Source organism: Chaetodon auriga, chromosome 4 (genome assembly GCF_051107435.1).
Source record: "Chaetodon auriga isolate fChaAug3 chromosome 4, fChaAug3.hap1, whole genome shotgun sequence".
Classification (NCBI taxonomy): Eukaryota; Metazoa; Chordata; class Actinopteri; order Chaetodontiformes; family Chaetodontidae; genus Chaetodon; species Chaetodon auriga.
In genome coordinates this window covers 2,127,933-2,152,907 of record NC_135077.1, presented here as the reverse complement: position 1 = coordinate 2,152,907, position 24,975 = coordinate 2,127,933, and the positions used below count along the sequence as shown (strand labels likewise).

The window sequence follows — 24,975 nt, the reverse complement described above, 5'->3', positions numbered from 1 at the left end:
GAACGGTCTTGATGAATTTAATGATTAACTGAGAATTTGACTGCTAAACTCAACATAACTCAAGATGTTTCTCCAGATTTTTACACAGATTTTTGTGCTTTTATGGAAAATATGTTCCTTCTTACTGAGCCAATGACATTGATGACATCTGGGCCGAATCAAGAAATTTACAGACCTCTCAAATAAATCTTCTAGTAAACATTTATTTAGTTTATTTGAAACATGAAAGTCAAACACAAAAAAGTTTTTCCTCTTGAAGAAAATACGTTTCCAAACATTTCTTTCTGAAATAATAAGCATTGACTGTATTATACAGCATTAATGAGTGAGCATTTCACCAGAGAGCAGCATTAGTTAAACGCACCGCGGTCCACGTAGGGATACGCCAGGAAGTCTCCCAGCTTGTTGCCTTGAGCGTCGTAGTGCAGCATCCGGAAACACTTGTCACAGAAGAGACACGGGTCGCTGGGAGCAAACTGGTCGTTGGTGGTAAACCATCTGCAAAGAGTCGTGGGTGTTGAGCTTGTATTCACAGTGTGAAGCGGCCAAAGCTGTTAATGCGCCGCGCAGAGTTACGCACCTTCCGATGAAGACGTGGCACACGGCGCACTTCTGCGTGGCCACCCGGTGTTTGTGCATGAGAAGAGGATACAGCTTCTTGTCCAGGCAGTCGTTCTTATGGGCCAGTCTGCGGGGACGGGAAAGGACCGGGGCCGTTTAGACTGAGCAGAGCACAGTTTTTTCCTCATATTCATGACATTTAGAGCTGCTTTCATGTGCAGTTGCCCCGCTCACGCCAGGCACATCTGACAGTACGCACTCCCTCCTACGATGGAACCAAATTAGCTGTAAGGTCTTGTGAGAGCAGTCAAATCCTGTCTGACAACGAAGGGCTTTATTTCAAAAGCCTGAAGTAACAATTCACAGAAAATCACATCTTGTGACTAATAAACCACCGTACATGATTTCACAGTAGTAAAACAGTGTAGCTTCCAAAGGTGGAGGCTGAGGATGACCAAAGTCCTCAGGGCTGATCCTCTGGGGACCATGAACGGTTGGACAAAATGTCATGACGGTGCATTTCATAGATGAAGCGTTTCAGTCCAGACGAGAAGCAAACATGCAAACATGAAGCTCACAGGGCTGAAAGCTCAGAGAGGTGCCTGATGCTGCCTCCACAGCGTGATTCAGAGGGGAAATTTGGAAAGCTTTGACTTTATTTTGTTTCCTACTGCAGCCACAGAAGGTGAGGTGCAGTAAACAGGCAGCAGATCAGATCAGAGTCCCTCCCCGGAGCTTTAAGTACTCCTTTTATTCAAGCTCAGATGAGATTCAGTATAATTTAGTTTGTCTGTGATCAGCTCGGTGTTAGCTGCCTGAGGCTAATGTGTCGCTAATTCAACATCTTAACTTCCTGTTGGCCGAACTGTCGATGTGTTTCGCTCTTCTGGACTGTGTGTGTGTGTGTGTGTGTGTGTGTGTGTTTTCTAGATAATGACAGTGTTGTACCTCCTGTGGCGACCACATGTGGGTCTTTAAGTGATGATGCCTGACGTGAAACACAACACTTTGACAGTTTGTCTGCACTCTGTGAATCCACTGTTGTTGTCACTAATGAGCTAATTCTTTTTAATTTCAGAATCGTGTATGTCATCTCACCTTTTTCTGATTTATGAAAACTTTAAAGTGTTCAGCTCACTGCAGAGTTGTGCACAGACTGCATAAATCGCCGCTGTCGGCTGGCTGGGATCCAGTTTCGAGCTCTTAGCCGGCCACTGGGAGAAATTCAGCCTGGAACTGGCAGAAAGTCTATAACTGCTGCTAGAATTAGCACCTTGTGGTTGTTTGCCAGCCACTAAAGTTGAAGTTTACATCCAAGTCTGTCCACACTCTGATAATATATGCAGTGAAGACTCTGAAGGAGTTTAATTAAAGGTTTCAGTGTATTTTTTGGTGAAATGTTCTCACTATATTGAATAATGTCCAGGTAGAAATGTGCTGTCTTCACTCAGAGACTGTTTCTCCAGAGGACTTCAGAGCTTCATCACATGGAGCAACAACAATCACCTGAAGATCAATATCAGCTCAGCCAAACGGCTCGCGGTGGACTACAACGCTTCAGATGCTTCTGCAGAGAAGCTGCAAACTGTAAAACGTGGACGCTTCAGCTGTTGAACAATAACGAGGAAAAAACGTCTCAAACCTGACGTCCGTGATGATGACGAGATGCTCGCAGTCTCCCTGATGACAGTAGAGGTACGGGAAGCCCACTTTAGCTGTCAGATCCACAAACCGTGTGTCCTCCATCTTGGCCTGGCTGTACGGCGGGAAGTTGCGGGCTTTTGTCCATTCGATGGTGGTGCTGCATCATGAACACACAGAGGCTGCATCATACTGTGCAAACATCCCCTCAGGTACAAGTTCATTACTAAAGTAAACACATTATTGACTCTCCACCAGCAGAACAATGTTGACCAAACGCACATCAGGGACAAGTGACAACCTCAGAATGTCAATCATGGCTAACTCAGACAAGTCGTGTTAAGCAGCAAAACACGAGTCGCAGCAAAAAGTTCAAAAGCTGCACAAACAAACAAACAAACATGCCTGATGGACTTTTCCGCTGTGAAAAGTGCTTCGTTTGGAGACGTCTGTCCAGTTTACATCCATAGAGTACTGCAGGGGTTCCCAACCTCACGGGGGGGGGGGGGACCATTGGAGTACTAGATGTAACTCCAGTTCTACGAATATGTGCGTAGCCCTCTCTTCTACGTTAATTAGGAAAACTAATTCACATTTCACTGCAGCACTGTTGTGGATGTTACCCAATGAAAGCAGGTCTGTCTGGACCGCCGTTCAGAGTACAGTCTCTGCTCTGCGTACGAGTGTGATTATTTTAGCAAACATCTTGATCTGAACTGGATCACAAGGAACCAAGATGTTCTTGGTCATGCTACCGTCGCTGCTAATTGCTTGAGCCACAGCGTTAACAAAAGCACCACAGTGATACTTAAACTCAGAAACACAAATATTTATGTTGAGCTTGTGTCATAGAATTCATGGCCTGCCCTGCAGGTTGAGCCTATAGATATCATATTATGGCACACTGACCCTCTGTGAGGACATGTTGGAAAAGAAAGCGTGATTACTCACGCGCTAATGTCCTGACACTCCGGGAACCGCATGTCGTTGTAGAAAACTCCCTCGAAGAAGAAGAAAGCCGACTTGAAATGATCCTGAAACAGAAAACAGGTCATACGAGTTGGTCTCCAGTGCAAATATTAACAGAATCTGACCTCACCACACCGCCGCCACACAACAGATCGATCAATATCACACAGCAGGTACACCGGACCACTTCCTCTGAGAGTGGACACTCTGAGCTGAGGACGCGGGACGACCTGGACGTGCGCTCACTTTGCTGATGAAGCCTGGCGCCATGTCCGGCGTGTTGCTGAACTCTCCGCACACTTGCAAGTCGCTGACACAGCAGATGGCGTCCCTGAGCTCCGCCAAGCTGTGGGAGCCTGTCATCAGCAGAGTCGTGTGGGGTCGGATGTAGCTGTACTGGAGGCAGATGGAGGGAAGATATCAGAACAACCTTTCAGAGAAAACACGCCTGGAAAAGTCAGAGTGACGGCTCACTTTCTCAATGAGAGTCGGGTAGTAGACGTTGATGGTGAGAATGAGCTCTCCTTCAGGGATCATGTCAGCCACTGATTCTGGGTTCCTGCCCACAGTTAAACGCTCCTGGAAACCCCACAGAGAACCAAGACTTATATTAAGACACATGAGAGGAAGGAGACGCGTCTGTCACCTCATCTGTCAAACAGAACATGAATCATAAGCCGACATGTTCAAGTGTCAGCAGCAGCGGACCCACCAGCTCATCGGCGTACAGGTCGTGTCTGTTCTTGGTGATTTTTAGAGCAGCTTTGTCGTCTTGTCTCTTTTTTCTTTCTCTGTTCAAAACAGATCACAGAGCCTAATGTGAGTTTCTTACAGGCTGCTGGTTTGTCTGATGAACAACAGAAATAGTTATAAAAAAAATGGAGGAGTCGTACACGAGTGTTTTAAGCGTTGGATCCGGAGGAACGACGTCTGCGTCGGGCTGCTGATCCTCAGGATGGCAACGGAGGGAATCGAGACTGGAAAGGAAAACAGGAAGCCTTGAAAGGACAATTAAAAACAGACATTTGAGCATAATGAGCGAACAGGAGACAGGAGAAGCGAAGAGCCGCTAACATAAACTGTCATGAGACACATTTCGCGTTAGCCGTTCGAATACCGTTAAAACTGCTAGCGAACCGTTAGCTAGCTGCTAGGCTAACGAACTTACCTGCAGATGGACTTCAGGTCGGCCATGGTCTCCGCATCGACCCCCAAGTCTTTGGCAAAGTTAGCGTCGAACGCGTCCTCGTCCTCCTCCTGGTACGAGTAGTCGCTCCGCTTCAGTCTGTTCAGCCACTCGTTTCTGAAGGAGCCGAAATGAAACGGTTTGGTGTTAGCATCGAGGCATTCGTAGTCGGGGATGTTTTTATCCGACGAGAGCTTGGACGCCGCCATGTTTGAGTCAATAATGTGCGCAGGGCATCACGGGTAATGAAGTCTTCTACCACTAGCGGCAACAGGTCGTCGTTTGGGCCACGAAGACGAAAGAGAGTCTACTGAATTTGTTTTATGTTCTATCTATCTATCTATCTATCTATCTATCTATCTATCTATCTATGTATTTATTGTATAAATGCACGTCTGTACTGACTGAAGAGAAAGCAGCAAAAACATAGAACTAAAATATTTAGAAACTGACCTAAAAGTCATAGAACAACCACATTATCCCACACCCTATTAATTGTCTGGTTAAATAAATGAAATGACATATGACACCACGCTTCTTTTTTCGCTTAAAACATAGACTGCATTGTACTACGACCAATTTTTCATCGTGTTTAGTTTCATCCCTGCAAGTCAGCAATGAACCTTGAAACAAACAAGCTCTCGACTGAGCTGCCTCCTGGTTAAAACTGATTTTATAAGTTCAGTGGCTTCAGTAGTCATGATATTAATTTCCATGTGGAGAATGAGCGATATGATTTGTCGGTCATTAACACCAGATATGAAGAAATAAAAGACCAAGAAAAACTGAACTCATTGTGAAGCAGCAAAAAAGCCCAAATTCCAGCCCAACACAGGATATCATAACCATGCTCGTATGTGTAAAATCGTACTTGGCAATAAAGCTTTTTCTGATTCTGATTCTGCTCCATGTGCTTGTGCAGATCTTTTTAAAACTAATGTTCCATGACGTCTTCAGATTATGATGTCTGTGCATCCAGAGGAAAAAGGCCCTTATGCAACGTACATGAGCGTCCTCTATGGGCTCCATCCGCGGCTGTTCATTCTGCTATATTATTCGTCTATACTCGAGCCCCCCCCCAGGCAGAGAAAACACAGGCGTGCAAATGACCAAATCTGGGTTAAGAAAAAAACTAAATAAATAAAAAAAACACCCAAATCCCTCGTCCCCATTCACATGGTTTCATTTGAACAGCTGTTTGACGTCCAAAGAGGACAAATTCTCCATTAATTCACAAAAAAAAAAAGAAAAAGAAAAAGAAAAAAGTCAAATAACACAGAAATTTTCCCCACTCCATTTATACTCCGGGATAGTGCCGTTTGGGCTGTTTGACTCCGACCATAATTTCATGCACACCCAGGTTGTCCATTTCGTTTTCCAGTTATTCCTCTTACGCACAATGATTAGTTTCACTCATTTGAGGGTATTTCTTGCACAAGATGCTCATAGTGTTCAAGCTGTCTGCTCGCACGGATTTACAAAAACGTCCTGTGACGTTCACGGACACATTTGTGGGTTGGCCTCGTAAAGTCGGCCACGCCCGACTCCTCACCTTATAAATATCGAGAGGGGCAACTGTTCGTCCTTTTTGCCTGGAAATAGAGCGAAATTCATCCAGAGGCTGCTTCATTTCTAACAAGGGAAGACGCCCTCTTTCTTAATAACACCTCTTCATATCCGACTTCTGGCATTAAATGGAGACGAAAGGCAGTTCACTACAACAGGTAGGTTATGTTTTACTGCAGCTTGTCTGCAGGTATTTAATGGCCAGAATTCGAGTTTTCGAACAAAACAATTTTTCAGAGCTGTTTCTTTATTTCAGGTTCATCGTTCAAGTGTAAGATAAGCCCAGGAGGGAAGTTAGGTTGTAAAAAGTTGTTTGTCCCGTCAATGCATCACCTCATGTTCACCTGCAAATGGCCCAAACGATGTCTTGACTGGGGATGTGATATGTTGTGCATTTTTTCCCCTGCTTATAGTTACTGGTTTCTACTTAAGTACGAGTTGGAATGCGGGATTTTTACGTGTAATGAGGCGTTTTCAGCAAAAAGGTGTGAGTTCTTGGTGGACCAGCTCAGCCTGATGGGGCCAAACTGACCTCTCACCAAGAATCCAGCTGCACTTGATAAACTAAAGTTAGATTTTTCTTTCTCCTCAGGTGGACCTCAGCCATCCCACTGAGGATGCATCGTAAGTGGATGAACTGCAGTCTTTTAATGTGAAGGGATGTTTATGTGCATGTTTATTCAGTGATTGACACAATGCACGTAATAATCAGCCATGTATAGTCAGGAATCACAGAGAATCCACAGAGATATCCATCATCCTTGCAGATACGATGGAATCTAACCATTAGTGGTCATGCAGTGCACACACAGCAGAGGCCAGTACATACAATTAATGCTTGACTACTCATTCATTCTTCAAACTGTGCATACATATACTTAAAAAAAAAAAGTTCTCCGGAGTGAAGCTCGTCTGGGCTTCACAGCTTTGACGTTTCTTGCAGATTCTCATGTCTGACTTGATGTCAGATGTATGTATGTCTGTTGGGATGTAGGAGCCTAAATTAATTTGCTAATCTTTCATTCAGGTCACCTAAAATGGATTTAGAGACTGCATTGAAGGAATGCTCCACCGCCCTCGAACTCTTTCTGAACAACAGGTTTGCTGATGCTTTGGCTCTCTTGAAACCCTGGTGAGTCACCGACAGTCGAGTAACAGGCTCTGCTTATTATTTGCTAGCATTTTTTTACTTTCACACATGGATTATGTTTTTTTTTTTATTGCATTTGTCCCCTTCAGGAAGAGTCAGAGCATGTACCACTCAATGGGCTACAGCAGCATCCTGGTGATGCAGGCAGGCATGACCTTTGAACCGAAGGACATGGACGCTGCCATGACGTCACTGAGTGAATCCCTGCAGACATGCCAGAGGTTTCAACAGTTCCATAACAGTTTCATTAAGGTTTAGGACGTTGGTTTGTGAGCAACTGGTTTTAACAGAGCTGAGCAGAACATCCAGACTGTTAGTGTGTATGTGTATGTAACGTTTAAGAATGGGCTGGTAATGAGTGTATGGTGTGGGATTCATGTATTTATCTGTCAAATTTGATGTATTTGTGTACTCTGAGGTTGTACGGAGGGTCGGAACAAGACAAATTAAAATAAAAAAAAAATCATCTAAATCGTGTTTTAAGTTCCCACTTCAACGCTGGGACAGTGTGGCACACTCCTGACTTAGAACACTATTGTCACGCACTGTATGCAGGTGAATTCACTGATCACCTTGTCCTAAAGGTGAAGAGCTGAGACACTGCTGACACTGTCTTTGCTGAACTGTCACCATGTACTGTGTGTTCCTGGTCTTAGATTTCGGAAGAAAACTGGAATAGTGGAGACTTTAACCAGCCTGTGGTACAGACAGCCAGCTGAAAACCCAACCGAAGGTAAGCGATGAGCTTCCACTATCTCCAGAATACGCACCTTAGTGAATGTACACGCTTGATCCTGTATGAAATGATCACAATGATGATATTCAGGCAACTAAAAAGGAATTCGGATGACATGTAAGCAAAGACATACTCCTTCAGCCAGAACTGACGAACAGTGTGGTCAGCCAGGCCTGCACACAGAGAGTTTACTGTGTGATAATTTTCTTTCATTTAAAACACTTACCACTGATTTTTGATGCTACAGGCTACTACAGATACCCTGTTTGTAAAATAGCTCCTCAACATTACTTTTTTTTGGGATGTTTTGTCAACCAACATGTGGCGTTTTCTTCTGGGTAACAGAGGAGATGCATGCAGAGCTGTGCTATGCTGAGGTTCTCCTGCAGAAAGCAGCTCTCACGTTCCTGGATGAGAGCATCATCGGCTTCATCAAAGGAGGGATGAGAATCCGAAACAGCTATCAGATTTACAAGTAAGAAGCTCGAAGGTGGCTTCTGTTGGAAGTAAGGCCATAACCAGAAAATGACAGAAAATAAATATGATCATATTTTAAAATCATATATCTTCCCCTCAATCAGGAATTGCCAGGCCTTGGCAAGTGTCACACAGGACATGGAAGAGCAGCAGGACACACACATTCATTTTAGGGGCGGCATCAACATGGGCATCGGATCATTTAACCTGGTGAGAACGCATTACAGTCATCCATAAAATGTATTTCTGCCAAATCTTACACTCAAATTATACAATATTTGCACTTCTTCTGCAGATATGAGGCTGTAGACTGTGGAAATGCTGTTGAGTCGAATCATAATTCCCAAACTTTTGCCTCCCTTTTTCTTATCAGATGCTGTCTCTGCTCCCATCCAGAGTCCTCAGACTGATGGAGTTTTTGGGCTTCTCAGGAGACAGGGTTGGTGCCATCAGTCTCCTTTTCAGTAAACTCATCATATGCTAACAGTGTTTCTATAGCAAAGCTTTTAAAAATGCTAATGATCTTCCAGGAAGTGGGGCTGTCTGAGTTGAGACAGGGAGCAGCCAGCAACAGCCTGCGCTCCATCCTCAGCACCCTGACTCTGCTGATGTTCCATCTCTACATTACAGTGATTCTGGGTGAGAGGAAAACAGCCAAACTTCTCACAGGGATTTCAATCCGTCATTCATTTATTTGTCAGGATTATTAATGGTTTAAACAATCTTACTCTCCCTCAGGTATTGGTGATGGAAACCTTGCTGAGGCTGAAGCTCTGCTGAATCCCTACACTGAGAAGTTCCCTAATGTGAGCCGTGTTCTTAGCTGATACATGTCACAGTTTTACTGGCCCTCCAGTAAAATGGCATTATTTTGAGCTAATTGTTTACGTCCTGTCCACAGGGAGCCCTAATGCATTTCTACACTGCAAGAATTGCTTTGCTCAAAGGAAACTTCACATTTGTGAGTACTGGAAAAGTGTCCACATCTGTCCAGTGTTTTTTGAAATGCAGCCTCAGCTAGTTGTTGCTGGACTGAAAGAAAACTGGAGGCCCATGAGTTTGCGTTTCTGTGCAGGCCCAGGAGAAGTTCCTGGCATGTATCGCAGCGCAGCAGGAGTGGCGTCAGATTCACCACCTGTGTTACTGGGAGCTGATGTGGGCCTACTCCTTCGAACTCAACTGGAGGGAGGCGTATCGATACGCTGACCTGCTCTGCAAAGAGAGCAAGTGGTCACAGGTGACGAGCGTTAACCTCCCTTTGCCCTGTTGGAAAACTGCTCACGTGTTAAGATTTTGACCTCTTATGACGAGCTGATTGCACTTCTCTCGCAGGCCATCTATGTGTTCCAGAAAGCTGCCCTCTTGAGCATGTTACCAGAAGAAGAAGTGACTAAACTGGGAGAAAATGTGGTGCAATTGTTCAGGTGTGATGGAGGGAACCCTTATTTATTTGTGCATACAGTTCGGTTGTAAGTCCTGTGATCATTCTGCAGTGACCATGAAACGTGGTTTGCAGGCAGGTGGACGGTCTCAGGCTGAGGATTGCTGGGAAGTCGATTCCAACAGAGAAGTTTGCAGCGAAGAAGGCACAACGATACTCCTCGTCTAATCCTGCGAAACTCGTCGTCCCGGCTTTGGTGAGAACGCACATGTCAACTCTGTCAATGAATCAACATAGTTATCGAGCCAGTTTTCCTTTTCAAACAAGTCTCTTTCCCCAGGAAATGATGTACGTGTGGAACGGCTTCACCATCGTTGGTAAGAGACCCGAGCTGACCGAAAGCATCTTGAGCACGTTGGAGAAAGCAGAGGAGCAGCTCAGACAAGATCCAAGTGAGAAGAACAGCACAGCTCTAAAGCACCGACCGCTGTCTTTAGCACCAGTGTGAAACTAACAGCGTTTTATTTCATGTGCAGACGTATCAGAGTATCACCTGGATGACCAGTGTGTCGTCCAGCTGCTGAAGGGCCTGTGTTTGAGACAGCTGGGCCGTCTGGTCCAGGCCGAGCTCTGCTTCAATCACGTCATCGCCAGGTGCAGCAATACACACATGCACACGCACACGCACACGCGCGCGCACACACACACACACACACACACAGCACAGGGAGTTCAAATTCAAAGAATTTAGTTGGCATCAGAGAATTTCTTTGAAATGATGTCACTTTATCACATGTATTGATTAATATCTCTTCGGTGAAAACAGATGTCACAAAGTGTTAAATGTGAATTTTTAACGCTGGTCAGCTGTGGTGGTGTTTTGCCTCTGTGACACAGTCTGAGTCTCATTTGTTTCATGTGCGACAGACAGATTCCATGAAGTTGTTTATGTAAATCTTGACTTTAATCTTGTGTTTTCAGTGAGAAGGATATCAAACACGACAACTACTTGGTGCCATTTACCATGTTCGAGCTGGGCCTGTTGCACAAGCAGAGAGGTGACATCGGCACGGCCATCGCCATGATGGAAAATATCAAGTAGGTGTTTTTTTTCGTTTGGTTCCATATTTATTTGTTTGTTTACCTTTAAATTTCTCTCTGACAGAATGACGACGTGCTAACATGGAACCACACGTCTGCAATAACAGCAACTGCCTGTTGGTTAGAGTAGAATCTATACTGTCATATTACAAGAAGAGCTGACAAGTGATCTTATTTGTAGGACGAACTACAAAGACTACAACATGGAGTCGAGGCTGCACTTCCGCATCCACGCAGCACTCAACACCATGGGCACTTTTGCAGCCAAACTTCCCCCGTCACGTACGCCAGCTTAAAGGACACCGTGGCGGGAAGCTCAGCCTCTCAACCCTGTTTGCTGCCTTCAACTTCTGACTGTACTTGAAGTCCTTCAGATCAGCATCTAGCTGTCAGCCCCTTGTTAATGGTGTTCACCCACACTTGCTTTGTTAGTCTGGTAGAGCAGAGCTCTCAGTCACAGCCCTGTGTAGTTTTATAGAAATACTGAAATGAGTTTTAAAGTGAAGTCACTCTGCTAAGGAATGGTTTGAAGATGACCTATGAATTACAGCTTGCTGGAATCAGCGCTGTGCAAACCCCAGGAGGGAGTCATGTGAATGAAAAACATTATAGACGGGACACAAATAAAATGCACTGGTCAAATCTCAAGAATCTTCATTGGATTTAACACTTCCTGTTCCTAAATCTCCATCGATGTCATATCCAGTTTGAGACTGTTTCACATGTCTAGCTTGTGTTCTTTCATTGAGATCGTACCTGCTTCAATGTTTTAAGGATGCTGCATCTTCCTGTTTTTACATCAGTCCATGTTACAGATGTAAAGGGGTCCAGGTGTTACTCAGCACAGCCAATGATGAACCGACATCCTGGAACTGGTCCCTGCAGCCGAGTCATTCAGAAAGAAAATGCCTGGAACAACAATGTGAATTTGACATTTTGACAATTAGAATTACTTTCAGATTAAAATTTTTACATTAATAAAGAGATTATAAGGTGATGAAATACAATGCATTCTTAAACATTAAACCAGTGCTTCCTGATCGTTTTGGCTCACTTAAAAACATCTTCTCGTGTTTTCTGAGTTGTTCCGACAAAAAGTGATTTATCTTCTAAACTTTTAAAATAGTTTTATTTGAATAACTATTTGAGGCCCAAGTTAAATTCAAAAGCAAAGTCCAAAAATGAATGCAAATTTGTGCAGCAGGGCGTCTTTTTTGTCTTTACGATTCCATTAATCTTCCAGTGGCACCTCAGATTTGCAGGGGCCCTGACCCCTGGGCTGAGAGCCAGTGGATTAACATATCGAATGTTACGTGAAAGTGTTAGAAGAAGCTCAACCTCCAGCAGCAAAAACAGTACAGCTGCTCACACATGGAGACATCAATACTAATATATCAGTCAAAGGATCATAAGAGTTTAACTTTCAGTATGTTGTATATTTTACCTGTAATACTCCTGTATGTTTACTGGAGTAGGATTTTGAATGAAGGACTTTCACTTGCAGTAGAGTATTTATACACTGGAAGAAGAAGTATCATGTAGGTCTACTGCATGTATGTATAAGAGGGAAAACTTCCAGGGTGTTTCGTGAGGTAGTCAGCTTTAATGTGCAGTTCAGTCGCTGCTGTCAGTGCTGAGACCACGTGTTGTGTGAGATGATCAGCTGACTCTGCCGGAGGAGGAAGAGGACTGAAGATGGAAGGCAACAGGGACGAAGCAGAAAAATGTATAAATATAGCGACGAAAGCCCTCGAAGCTGGAGATAAAGAGAAAGCGTTGAAGTTTCTCAACAAGGCAGAGAAGCTGTATCCAACTAGCAGAGCCAAAGGTAAGGCCGTCAGTGACCGGCCGGCCGGCCACTGTTAGCCCGGCGGGGTGTTCGCTAGCCGCTGACGTTTGTAACATCACTCACGGGTTTAAGCTCACGGCAGGTCACCTCTTGACTGTTGTATGACGGTGACAAACACTGGTTTGATTCGTTAACGTTGGTCAAGGCTAAACTGTGGTTTAAAGACTCACAATTAAGGAATACGCGTCCGAGTTAGCGTTCGCAAAGTTGTGGGCCTAGCGTCTGTTAGCTAACCATGCTAACGCTTCGCTGTAATTAGTGCACTTCTTATCACGGATATAAACTAATCGGTGACGTTAAATGAATATGCGTTAGCTTGTACCTTTATTAGCTAACACTGTTTGCTTTTGACTACCAGTCAGCAGCACAGGTTAGCTAGCCGTCAGTAGGTAAAGCTAGCTGTCGCTCATCGTAGCGTCTCGAGGAGCTGCTGACCTTAAAGGTTTAGGCTTTAAGGCTTTTTAGCGTTAGCTGTAATTTTACTGTCATTTGAAGTAACTGAGACTTTGGGTGCTGAAGTCTGCGTAAAGGCCGTGGATTTAACAGGGGGGTCCGGTGAGGGTCCGTCAGGCAAGCCGAGCCTGGAGAAGGATGAGGGTTAGTGTTTGTTGGGGCTCGTCCTTTCTAGTCCAATCCTTTAATTGAATGATTGACTTCGGGAGAGCCTCGAAGTACAGGCTGATCCGGGAGACACACTGTCTGTGAGCCGCCTGTGAACAGGTGTTAAGGACGTTTGGGGCCGCTACAGGTGTGCTGGGCTGTTGACCGAACGATGTGGTTTGTGACTGTGTGACTGTAGGATGGATCAGCTCTCACAGAGGTGACCAGCAGCGACTCAGCTGTTAAAGTTTAAACTTGGATTGCAGTTAGATGTCCCTGTCTGCATGATTATGTACCTGCACACGTTTAGGTGTGTGTGTGTGTGTGTGTGTGTGTGTGTGAGTGAAGCACTAATGACAGTTCTCAAGCTTCCCACAGGAGTCCAGCAGATTACTGGCTTGCCAAGGCCGCACCTTGAAAGGACTGAATAACACACAGCGGCTCACACGTGAAAAATGAAGAAAGCTTAACTCCCGAAAAGCTCGACCACAGAAGCCGAAAGCAAAAAGAGAAAAAGGAAATAGAAATGAAACAGTAACTGAAACAAAAGTGAACATATCATTGGAATAATGAGGCAGCAGTATTTTTGGGGGAACAATTAATTAGTTAATGATATGAAGCTGTTTGATTGTTGGTGTCCCCTGGTCGTCCACTTATCAGAGGGTCGGTGGTTCGGTCCCTGGCCCCGGCTGCCTGCATGTCGAAGTTTCTTTGGGTAAGACACTAATTACCCCGATGCTGTGCCGTCGGTGTGTGAGTGGTTAAAAAGTTTGTAATGAGCAGGCTGCCCATCCATCGTTGACTCTGAGTGGTCGTCACACGGGAAAAGTGTTAAATAAATACACAACATTTACCATTTACACGGCCACCAATTTGCAGCTCTGATAAGCAAAATTCCACTTCTCAGTTTTCAGTTATTTGAGCAAATCAATCAAGGATCTTTACCATCCACACACACTCACCACAGGATGTGCACTGGAATGTAAAGTGTTCAATGAAAAGTCCAATATGAAAAGCTCTTTCCGAGTCTTTGTGAAACACTCCTCGGACTGGAGTTTTTGTGTAAATAAGCTGTGAAAACAGTCTGGAACTAAACATTAACACCTCGAACGACCACCTTTGCACTCGCGCTGTGCAGCACTGTTTGACACCTCTGCCATTTAAAAGTAAGTGAGTTCATGAATCTGCAGGATTGAGATGCGTCCCCAGTCCTGCAGCTCTGACAAGGTCGTGGAGAGGGTCAACATGTTGCACAGGTCTGGCACTGAGTGGCTGGAGAGTGTGTCACATCCCTGATGATGCAATCCAGCCATCACACATTAAGATTTGACAGAACAAGGCAGCACCTGCACACCTGAGTTCTTCACAGCAGCCACACGAGGTTGCACCTGTATCACAAAAAGCTTTCATATTCGTGAACTACTGTCTTTGAGCTACCTGGTAACTTGGTTACCAACTGGCTTATTTAACCCGTCTTTTTCCAGTCTGCTGTGAATGTGTTCAGATTGAACACGGAGGATTGTAAGCTTAATGTGATGATGTATTATAATACAGCATCAAGAGGCAACTTCGGCTTTGCAGCTGCAGAAATGATATCATTCAGCCTGGGAGAAGCTGTAGAACGTGAGGACGCAGCCAGAATACAAAGCAGAACAACAGAATGTGTAGGAAACGTGTTAAGTCACCTCGAGTGCTATGGGAAAGAGGGATTATGGTTGTGCAAGAGGCAACGCTTGTGTGCTCAGTTTGCACGAGAGCAACCTGTAAAATGATGAATAATGTATTGATCAAATATAAGGACAGTTAAAAGCATTTCTGCTGCAAAGCCACAGATGATTAGGCTGCTCTAGTGTTGCTGTGCTGTCTCTGAGTAAGTTTTAAACATTATGACCATATTTCCTACATGATAACAAGCCTGTGTGACAAGTTAAGACTGCTGAAGGGACACTGCAAATAGTCTGAGAGAAGTCTGGAAGATAAAGTTAAATCAAGGTCTCACTGAATAAAACACAGCGGCCACATTTCAAGGTTGCGTCCTTTATGAATTGAAAGTCTTGTCACTCCCTGCCATCAGAGCTCACGCAGCGGCTGCAGTGATGGAACAGAGCGCTCGCTCAGATTATTCCAGTTACTGTCAAAGGTGTCCTGTTAAAGTATTGTTGTGTACTTATTATGTACAGTGATGTTACTGATCATCGACAACTTAGTTGTGGTCAACTTGCTGCCTGCTGGTTGGGAATTGGCAGCTGTATTTAAATGACTTTGATTGTGGAGGGAAATGTCTCCTGCCTCTGCACTCACAAACGTCCTCATTGGGTGACTGATGCCAGCACTTCTTGTACTGTGCCAAATCTGATTTTGTTGACTGTTTTTCTGGCTCAAGAATGGCCTCCTCATTGATTGACTATGCTTCAAATTAAGAACTGTTTGGGGGTCTTATCGGCGTTGTTCCAGCTGGGCCTTGTTTGTGTTTTTCTGAGCAAAGCTGTGCAGTAAAACTATGTTATAAAATCCAGATCAGTGGTTCACATCAGGTTGTTTGCAGATGACGTCACGTCACTCTTTTGTTGTGGTGCTAACTGCAGATGGAGGGCAGGAAGTGGTTTTCTGCATAAGAAGCACAATCACACACAGTCTAAATGCAGATGTTTTGCATCATTTACGTTGCTCAAATCGATCAAACCAAGAATCCACGAGGAGCTTTTATGGAGTACCAAGAGTTGTTCATAAGGGTGAAAAATGCAAGAAATTGGCTGAAAGTCAGTGCCGCTCATACCATGATGTTTCCTTAATGTCAAAGCTTTTGCATGTATGATCTTTAGCCTCCTCCTCTCCTCTTCAGATTTGTTAGACGCATTAACGAGGAATGGCAGCTCGGCGGGTAATGGGGCGTATCGCAGGAGACCAGCAGCAAGCTCAGAAACCTCCGAGGCTCAACCGGAAAGGGAAGGCCAAGAGTCAGGAGGAGGCGACGCCTCGAAAGGCTTCACCAAAGAGCAGGTGGAGGGTGTGCAGAGGTGAGAACTGGTTGTTTTTCCGCTGAGTCTGTCTCACTTCAGTCGACTGTTTTCATGTTTTCCTTCTGTTGGGACAGAAGTGCTGTTTCTATCATACCTGATTGGACTGTTCGTCTGTGGCTGCAGTGTTGTGCAAACACATCTGTGGCCATGGGAACCTCTTCCTTGGTGGCATGCAGGAAGTGAGAGACTTTTAGCAGTGTGAACTAGATATGAGGCAACCACTGCTCTGATTTTAGCCCGTGAGACAGGACTACAGAGAAAGAGGTGTTTTATCTGCAGCCTCCAGCCACACTTTAGTCAGAGTTCATTTATAGCGTGATTATGGCGCCCGTCATCATGCAATCCTGCCAGCGTGTTGCACAAAGGCATCGCAGTCATCTGATCTCTGGTGTTTTCGTGCTCAGTCCTTCGGGGAAACTTCAGGCGGTTAAAAATTGAATCGTGTCGTCTAAGAAAAGGTAAGACGGTGAACAATGTTTACATTTAAATGGCCTCCCAGGTGACCTCATTAGCAGGTAGAGCGGCCGTTACTCTCTCAACATTTTCCACTTTTAGCGCATCATTTGAGCATATCATTCACATTTAATTAAATCCTGTTCTCTGAATTAATGACTGCTGCACAGTTTAATTGTTCTATGTGTGATACCAAATTTGTAATATCGATTCCAGAAGAAGGACCCAGGTGTGTGAACATCCAGTTAAGTTAAGATGGAAGACAGAAAATCTAGATCACTGCAGGCCACAAAGGATGAAAGTCTGCACACTGTCATCCGTCAAATAAACTGTTCAGTTCTCTTTTTAAAAGCAGTGTTTCCATGTTCAAGCTCCTCCTCGGGCCGTCTGTTTGTTGCCTTTAAAAGAGAATTAAACTGACCTGTGAAGCCTAACAGTGAGCAGACCTTTCTCCTTTGTCACCTGCAGCCATATTGGTTCCCAACCATATAGTCCAGCCCAATGACAGACTGGAATATGTGTCGCAGGCCTCTTCATGAAGGCATGGTGCTGTTTGTGAATAGAGCCGTCACATTAGTACACCACAGATGGCTGCTGTGACGTTAAACACTAACTTTTTGTCCAGGGGATGTGTTTGATCAGTGCGTTTGAACGTCACTGAGGCCAAAAACCAACCTGTTACCTTCACCTGCTTATTTTCAGAGGAGTGAGAATGTGATGCTGAAGCTAAACTCGAGCAGAACGAACATTTTCTCGCCTGCCTGTCGGCCGGAGCGACAGTCAGACATGATGCGCCGAATGGTTTTCAGCCGCCTCACTCCCTCCTCCTGTTTTCCAGAATAAAGCGGTGTAAGGACTACTATGAAGTGCTGGGAGTCACTAAAGAAGTCGGTGAGGACGAGCTGAAGAAAGCTTACAGGAAACTAGCGCTCAAGTTCCACCCGGACAAGAATCATGCACCGGGAGCAACAGAGGCCTTTAAAAGTAACTTCACTCAGTTATCCTTCATCTGCTCTCTGTGTTTTACTCCGTTCTCTGTCATCCATTTTTAGCTATATTTTAACATCTGGACCAAATAGTTTGTGTCTTTAGCTTCTTATGAACCGTGTCCTCCTTCAGAGATCGGGAACGCCTACGCAGTGCTGAGCAACCCGGACAAAAGGCGGCAGTACGACCTGACGGGCGGAGAGGAGCCGAGCAGCCCGGGTCACTCGCACGGAGGAGGCTTTGACTTCCACAGGGGCTTCGAGGCCGACATCACTCCAGAAGACCTCTTCAACATGTTCTTCGGAGGCGGCTTCCCCTCCTGTAAGTGAGCCATCGCTCATCGTTACATCGTTTCACACTTCAGTTTCAGATAAATGTTCAGTCTCATATATCACATCAGTTTAGTACTAGTCATTGATTTTGTCTTTTAGAGAATTTAACTGTTCTTGGTGAATCTGTAGATCCTCAGACTCGATACGATACGATACGATACGATACGATACGATACGATACGATATACTTTATTGTCCCCGTGGGGAAATTTGTTTTGGACTCGTATGCTGCGCACAACATGCCTCCACAGTGTGATAAAACAAACATAATGTGTTCACACCTTGACCACACGTCTACACAGATGTTTGACAAAACGAACATTTCCCTCTGAGTTTGGGTCTGTCAGTCACATGGAAACGATCCTTTAAGGTCACTACACTTTTTAAAATGCCTTCTAATGTGCAGATATTTCAAAACTTTAGGTGTATCCGTGCGTGTGTGTCGAACCGAGCTTCTTTTTTTTAATGGAAAACGATGACGTCTTCTCCAGAAAGGTGTTAAATAACTCAAAATAAATGGATAATGCTGTTTTATTGTTTTGGTTTTTAAATCACGACCACCGAAGGAAGATGAGCTCACTGATGCTCAGGAGGTTCTTCTCTGGTCTTTGACATATCGTTGATGTCACCTTTTTGCCACCCACTGGCCCGGCATGCTTGACTCAGCATTTGTGTTTGTGTTTGTGAGGACGGCCTTAAGTCAGACCAGCAGATTGTTTGTTAGCATCCCTGTTTCTCTCTTTGAACCTGCTCACCAGGCTTGATTTTGGTATACTGTCACAGTTTTGACTAGTGATTTGAGAGTAGGTGTAATTGGTGACGTACTCCGTAACTTTGTGTGTGACTTCAGTCGTAATATTTGTGTCTGCAGCGAGTGCACACACCTTCAACAACAGCAGAACAAGCTACAGCCAGCAGACGGACTACCGACAAGAGAGGACAGAAGAACGGGGAGACGTATGTGGACTGGTTTTGTGTTTTTCATTTGCACAAACGTGATCATTTTAATGGATTTTCCTGCTTCAAGGTGTGTGCAGTTGAAAATGACGTCCTGCTTGTGCTGTGTTTGCCTCTAGGGGCGATTCTCAATGTTCATCCAGCTGATGCCCATCGTGGTCCTGATTTTAGTTTCAATACTGAGCCAGATGATGGTGTCGCCTCCACCCTACAGCCTCTACTCGAGACCGTAAGCACACACACACACATTATATCACAATATTACAAAAACAAAGGGGATCAAATCATGACTCTTTCTCTTTTCACACTAGTAATGATATAAGGGAACAAACAGATGTTTATTGGCTCCAAACAGGAATGAAAATGAGGTCGAGGCCGACATGTTTTGGAAGGAGGAAGTTAATGTGATTCATTCTCAGAGTTAGACAACAGATAGGATCAGACGTCTCTACAGCATTTATTTGGCAGGAAAATGAAATGTAATAATATTATGTGAGGCCAGTGCTCAGTGTACTGAGGGGCTTGTCTGTCAAGCACAACAACAGACGCAGCAGAGGAAGCTTTCCTGTAGCAACAAACCAGCTGAGCTTGTGCTGCAGCATGAAGTGTGGAGCTAACGTTAGCTCAGTCTATGAGAGGCGACACAAAAAGCAACATAAAAAACATTAGTACGTCCAGGCTGCTGCTCTGGTTATTTGACTGTCCCTCAATATTAAATACACCAACATCGCTCCAGCCTGTGGGTCTGCAATAGGTGCTGCTAGCGACATTAGCCGCGGAACATGCTAACACCAAATTCAACAGGCTAACCAGAAAAGTAGACAGTAAAGCAACATAAAAACTGCAAATTCTTATTTCTTATTCCATCGTTATCCAGCCTTTCTTGGTATTCACTGACTGCAGTGTGATCTGCACTTTTAATGATCCTATGAAACACATTGAGGATTCAACATATGAGGTGAAACTACTACAGTTGTCAGCATTTTTACAACAGCTTGCACTTCCTCTGTCTGTTCCAGGTCCACAGGTCAGACCGTAAAACGGCAGACAGAAAACCTGCGTGTAGATTATTACGTCACCAGAGATTTCAAGTCGGAGTTTAAGGGCTCGGCGCTGCAGCAGATCGAGAAGAGCGTGGAGGAGGACTATGTGTCTAATGTCAGAAATAACTGCTGGAAGGAGAGACAGACGAGTGAGTAAACGTGGTCAGAGGACGCCCTCAGATCTGGCTTGTTGAAGTCAGTCGTAGCTGTTTTAACAGTCACGCGTCTTGTCTTCCTCTCTCACCCAGAAACAGACCTGCTGTATGCTGCTAAGGTGTACCGGGACGACCGAATGCGCAAGAAGGCAGAACTGATGACCATGGACAACTGCAGGGAGCTGGACAGACTAAACAACCTATTCAGAGGCGGATGAGTCGGACGCTCTTAGGTCATGTAAATGTAAATGAATAGATGTGTATGTTCATGTTTTTTTAAGAAGGAGTCTTTACACTAGGAGCAACAAAACTTACTGAAATAATTTAGCTCTGTTGTTGAGGTTTTAAGACACCCCTCTCCTCATGTCCCTCCACGCCAAACTCCCCGCCTTCCTCACTCCAGCCTGACCCCGGAACCGCCTTGTTGCGTCTTAACGAACCAGTCTACACACACTGTAGAAAGCCCCAGACCTTCTTTTTTTTTTTTTTACTCTGCTTTTCTTGTGTTCTCCTGAAAACAAGAAGGACAAGGACACTTGATTGTAAAGGCATGTGCTTCGATAGTGAGAACGCAGGAGACATTCTGCACAAGCAAATCACTGTCTTAAGATCAACAAACGGCTTCCGGCATCATCTGCTTGACATAACTATAACGTGGAGACTTTGTAGGTTCATCTGGAGGTGCTGTCCTCCAGACAGATCGTTTCATGAAGAACACAGGAACAAAAGATGGAAACAAAATAAAGCATAATGCTTCTTTTAGCTTCAGGCTCACCTGCAGGTGCGAGTGAAGATCGGTGGATCGTGAAGAGACGCCTGTGATTTTACTATGAGAGAACATTTTTATGTTGTCCACTTCAGAATGTGAAGCTGGTTTGGGACTAACCACGGAAGGACACTGAAGACTTATTCATAAATGGTTGTACATTTTCATTTCTGAATGTTTGAAGTTTATGCAGTTATTTAAGTAACTATAGAAGAAACACAGTTTTTCTTCAGTGCTCGCCTAATCATTTAAATAAAGTAAAATTATTACCATACACTGGATGTATCTGTGTCTCTGACTGACGTGTCAAAGGATAAATCACCAAAAGTTCTACACAGAGGAGGCGAATGGAAACTGGAAACCGGGATTATTCTTTGGTACCATGTAGTTCCTGATAATCTGTCGACAGTGAGGTTTGTGGATTATCCAGAGTCACTGGGTCCTTCATTGACACGTTGCTCAGTGGTGGAATGAACGAAGTACATTTACTGTTTCTGAGTCAGTCTGGTTAAAAATGACTTTATAATGAAAAAGCATGTTTTACTCTGAGTTGATGTCTTGGCCAGATGCGTCCACCAGAGGGAGCGCTGCCTTCAGAGATGAGCGTGGAATAATAACCCCCCCCCATTGAAATATTTTTAAAATACTCACCAAATACAGTGAACACCATCGGTGGGAGAAGTCCTCGGATTATTTACTTTATTAAAGTACAAACTCCACAGTGTAAAAATATAAAAATACTCCTTTCAAAATCTTAATTAAAAGCAAAAACTGTTTCAACTTTGAAAATTACTCGCTTTTGTTTTCTAACTGCTAAAAATACAATAAATTGCATTTTTGTGTATAAATAGAATTAATATTCAAACACGACAGTTTGTTTTTTTTGTTTACTGACGTTGCAACTTGTGACGTCATCTCCATTGGCTTATCAGCGGTCACGTGACAGCCCCAAACCCGGAAGCGATATCTACAGCTCCGGCAGGCTCGTGCCTCCTCGGGATCCAGTTAGTGAAATGAAAACAAGCAGAAGTAAAAGCTGAGATGCCATCGAGGGAACATTTGGAGGATTAAAGAAGAGGAAATTAAACCAGCGTGTCCGGAAACGCGGCTCTCCGGCTCTGACGCGAAGCGGACGATGCGCTACAACAGCCACGTCTGTGTTTTCCTGCTGGGTTTGTTCTCCTGTGGATGTCTCCCACATGTGTCAGCCTGTAAACAAGAGCCAGAGACCCCGGACTGGAGGATGACTCTGAAAACGATCCGGAACGGAATACACAAGATCGACACGTACCTGAACGCAGCACTGGACTTGTTCGGCGGTGACGACGGGCTGTGCCATTACAGGTGCAGCGACGGTGAGCTCCTTCCTGTCCCCTCTCAGGGTCGGGACGCTTTTCTTTGCTCCAGTCAGAATGGAAGGACTGCACATACATAGCAGGAGACAGGTTTAATGAAAGCTGAGTTTATACAACACCTGGGATTCAGATGTTCCACATATCAGTCCGCTGCGTGGCACAGTGAGCCATTAAATCATCTGCGCTGATGTGGTTATCTCTGACAGCGAGATAACTGACTGTGGCAGAACAAGGACCATCCTCACCTTTGCTCCTTTCACAGGTTACAAGCCGGTGGCTCGTCCCGGGTACAAGCACCCTCCACCCAACGGATGCGGCTCCCCGATGTTTGGATTTGAGGTAGTCTGACAGTCTGGGAGGAAAACCCAAACTGGTTTTGTTTGAGCCATTTTAGCATGTTTGAGCTCTGTAGTTTGAAGAGGGGTTTTAAAATTGCAGATGCATACACACACATGTACAACATGTTGAGTTCATGACACAAGAAGGTGCTTTGTGAGATTGTAGTATATCAAATATGTACCATTGAAAAACATGATCATTTACTAACTGTCACCTTCCCATAGACTGTCCACACAAGAGATGTGTAGGTTGAAGGTGTGGGATAGAGATTCTTATGTCACAGCAGCTGTATGTGAACTAACCACGCGATACAAAAAGCACAGATCAATAAGCGCTAACATAAGAGTTAAAAATGTAAAGTGTGTCCTTTAAACACATGAATGCATCCAGTGAGCACGTACTTAAAACAGACCCTGTGGAGCAGCGGTGTAGTTCAGGATGCTGACCAAGTTCTCCAGCATCCTCTTCTCCATCGCCGCCTCCGCAGAGGGAAGATCCTCACCAGCCTGCAGAGCTTGTTGGCTTTATTTCATCTCCTACAGGAAGCATCTTTTGAACTTGATGGACCGTTTCTGTTTTCCAGTTTGACATCGGCATCCCGTCCATGACCAAATGCTGCAACCAGCACGACCGCTGTTACGACACCTGCGGCCAAGAGAAGCACGAGTGCGACGACCAGTTCCAGGACTGTCTGGAGACCATCTGCAGGAATGTGCAAAGGACCCTGGGATTGGCCCAGAGCGTCCAAGGTGAGAGTCTTACCTATCAGGACGAGATGGGGGACCAGGATCAGGTTCTGGTTCTGGACGTGGATGTGCGTCGAGCACCGTTTGGTGTGAATATAAGAGGCTTTACACCTTCATCATTCAGTTCACAATCGCCTACATTGTTGGTGATTAAGAGCTGTTTTAATTTCTTATTTCAGAAATGAACATAATCTTGACATTTATGTGGGTGTGAAGCACAGTGTGTCCAGCAGAGGGCGACACAGAGCTGCCGTTAAACAGTAACTCTGGACAGTCAGTCTTCAGCACTGACTCTCACCCACAGCTTCACGCTCTTCCTGTCTGTCAGAGATGAAGGTGGAGCATCTGTGTTGTTCTCAGCTCACCTTTAACCTGCTCATGTTCTCCTTCTTTCTCTTTCTGTCTCACCTGGCAGCTTGTGAGTCAGCAGTGACTCTGCTGTTTGACGCTGTCATGCACCTGGGATGTAAGCCGTACCTGGACAGCCAGAGGGAGTCTTGTGTGTGTCAGTACGAAGTGAAGAAGGAACTGTGACAGACGGACTGGTGGAAAAGCACAGCGCTGACAGGACGATGCCTCTCTGTCAGATTTCCTCAGGGACGCGGCTGCACTGACTTCTGTCCGCCGCCTCCTGTTGTTGGAGATTTAAACGTAGACATCTCGTAGACGAAGTGAATGTGAAAAGAGTTTTTAGAGCTGACAATTAATAACATTTTTCCTGTGTAGTTAATTATTTATATTTTGTTAATACTGTGTAATGTGTTTGTCCTGTGACATCTTCTCCAAAGACGTTTTGTGGTTAAAAAAAAAAGAAAAAAAAGATGTAATTTGGCACTGATTATAACTAACAGGGACAGAGTTCCACTTTAATTGATTGGTTCCACTGAAATGCTAAATTAGCATAACCAGGATATTTAATAAACTCGACATATATGAAGAACAAAGTTTTAATTAACGAATGAATGATTGATGAGTCAATGAATGTGTGCTCGTTTGTTAATGAGGCTCTTTTTTCAGTGAAGTTCTTCTTGAAACCAGCAGCTGTTTTTAAACTCAGCACAGCTAAAATAAATGAACACTTTCAGAAATGTGTTTCTTTTCCCTGTAATTAGCACCAAAGTTACAGTTATTACCACAGATTTTAGAGTAATTATGAAACACATAATGGATGAATCAAACTGAGTATCACTGCCCAGTCCCTCCTCCCAGAACCCTGATAGGAACATGAGATGAATGAGTGAGTCAACAGCGTCTGTTTCTGCAGCGTCTGACACATTTTGTGGTTTTCTCTTCATGAAATCTGTCAAATATTTGGAAACTGACGTGGAGGGGAACACAGCGTGAACTCCAATGTGGTCACACTGAAGAGAACTTGTGTTAAACTGTCCTGAAAATAAAGGAACATCCTTCCAGTGATCGTTCTGTGTGTCGGCCATGTTTCCTCTAAGCAGCATCCCTGAACACAGAGACTCTCTGATCCCTCGTCCAAGAGACAAAACGTCTCTTTCCTGTCAGGGATTTGAAGTTGATGTTGGAAGAAAAGGCCGCTGAATAAAATCTGTTGAACTTTTCAGTCTGTCTGAGTTGGACTTCTTTCACATTTTA

General features: G+C 44.6%; 4 protein-coding genes across 4 annotated transcripts; 3 read left to right on the top strand and 1 right to left on the bottom strand.

The window, feature by feature from the left end:
* Positions 1–183: 183 nt before the first annotated feature.
* On the bottom strand, positions 184–4,599 carry snapc3 (small nuclear RNA activating complex, polypeptide 3). The gene is made up of 9 exons (XM_076727393.1): positions 4,340–4,599; positions 4,065–4,148; positions 3,884–3,962; positions 3,646–3,750; positions 3,418–3,567; positions 3,154–3,236; positions 2,204–2,362; positions 581–688; positions 184–498 (listed from the first exon to the last, which is right to left on the bottom strand). Exons 1-9 carry the CDS (start codon positions 4,564–4,566, stop codon positions 351–353), a joined length of 1,143 nt encoding a protein of 380 aa, XP_076583508.1. The 5' UTR covers positions 4,567–4,599; the 3' UTR covers positions 184–350.
* Positions 4,600–6,051: 1,452 nt separating this feature from the next.
* LOC143319601 (tetratricopeptide repeat protein 39B-like) lies at positions 6,052–11,081 on the top strand. The gene is made up of 18 exons (XM_076728700.1): positions 6,052–6,081; positions 6,516–6,547; positions 6,951–7,055; positions 7,163–7,294; positions 7,730–7,806; positions 8,155–8,284; positions 8,391–8,496; positions 8,660–8,725; positions 8,817–8,925; positions 9,025–9,092; positions 9,188–9,247; positions 9,362–9,523; positions 9,619–9,710; positions 9,803–9,923; positions 10,008–10,119; positions 10,204–10,321; positions 10,649–10,765; positions 10,950–11,081. The coding sequence occupies exons 1-18, from the start codon at positions 6,052–6,054 to the stop codon at positions 11,062–11,064; spliced, it is 1,752 nt and encodes a 583-aa protein (XP_076584815.1). The 3' UTR covers positions 11,065–11,081.
* A 1,339-nt stretch (positions 11,082–12,420) lies between these two features.
* Positions 12,421–21,204, top strand: dnajb14 (DnaJ heat shock protein family (Hsp40) member B14). The gene is made up of 8 exons (XM_076728702.1): positions 12,421–12,596; positions 16,060–16,234; positions 17,529–17,674; positions 17,810–17,998; positions 18,881–18,966; positions 19,086–19,195; positions 19,986–20,158; positions 20,258–21,204. The coding sequence occupies exons 1-8, from the start codon at positions 12,464–12,466 to the stop codon at positions 20,380–20,382; spliced, it is 1,137 nt and encodes a 378-aa protein (XP_076584817.1). The 5' UTR covers positions 12,421–12,463; the 3' UTR covers positions 20,383–21,204.
* Positions 21,205–21,843: 639 nt separating this feature from the next.
* LOC143318859 (group XIIA secretory phospholipase A2-like) lies at positions 21,844–24,942 on the top strand. Its single transcript, XM_076727354.1, has 4 exons — positions 21,844–22,285; positions 22,548–22,624; positions 23,208–23,373; positions 23,786–24,942. The coding sequence occupies exons 1-4, from the start codon at positions 22,066–22,068 to the stop codon at positions 23,902–23,904; spliced, it is 582 nt and encodes a 193-aa protein (XP_076583469.1). The 5' UTR covers positions 21,844–22,065; the 3' UTR covers positions 23,905–24,942.
* The last annotated feature ends 33 nt before the right edge of the window (positions 24,943–24,975 follow it).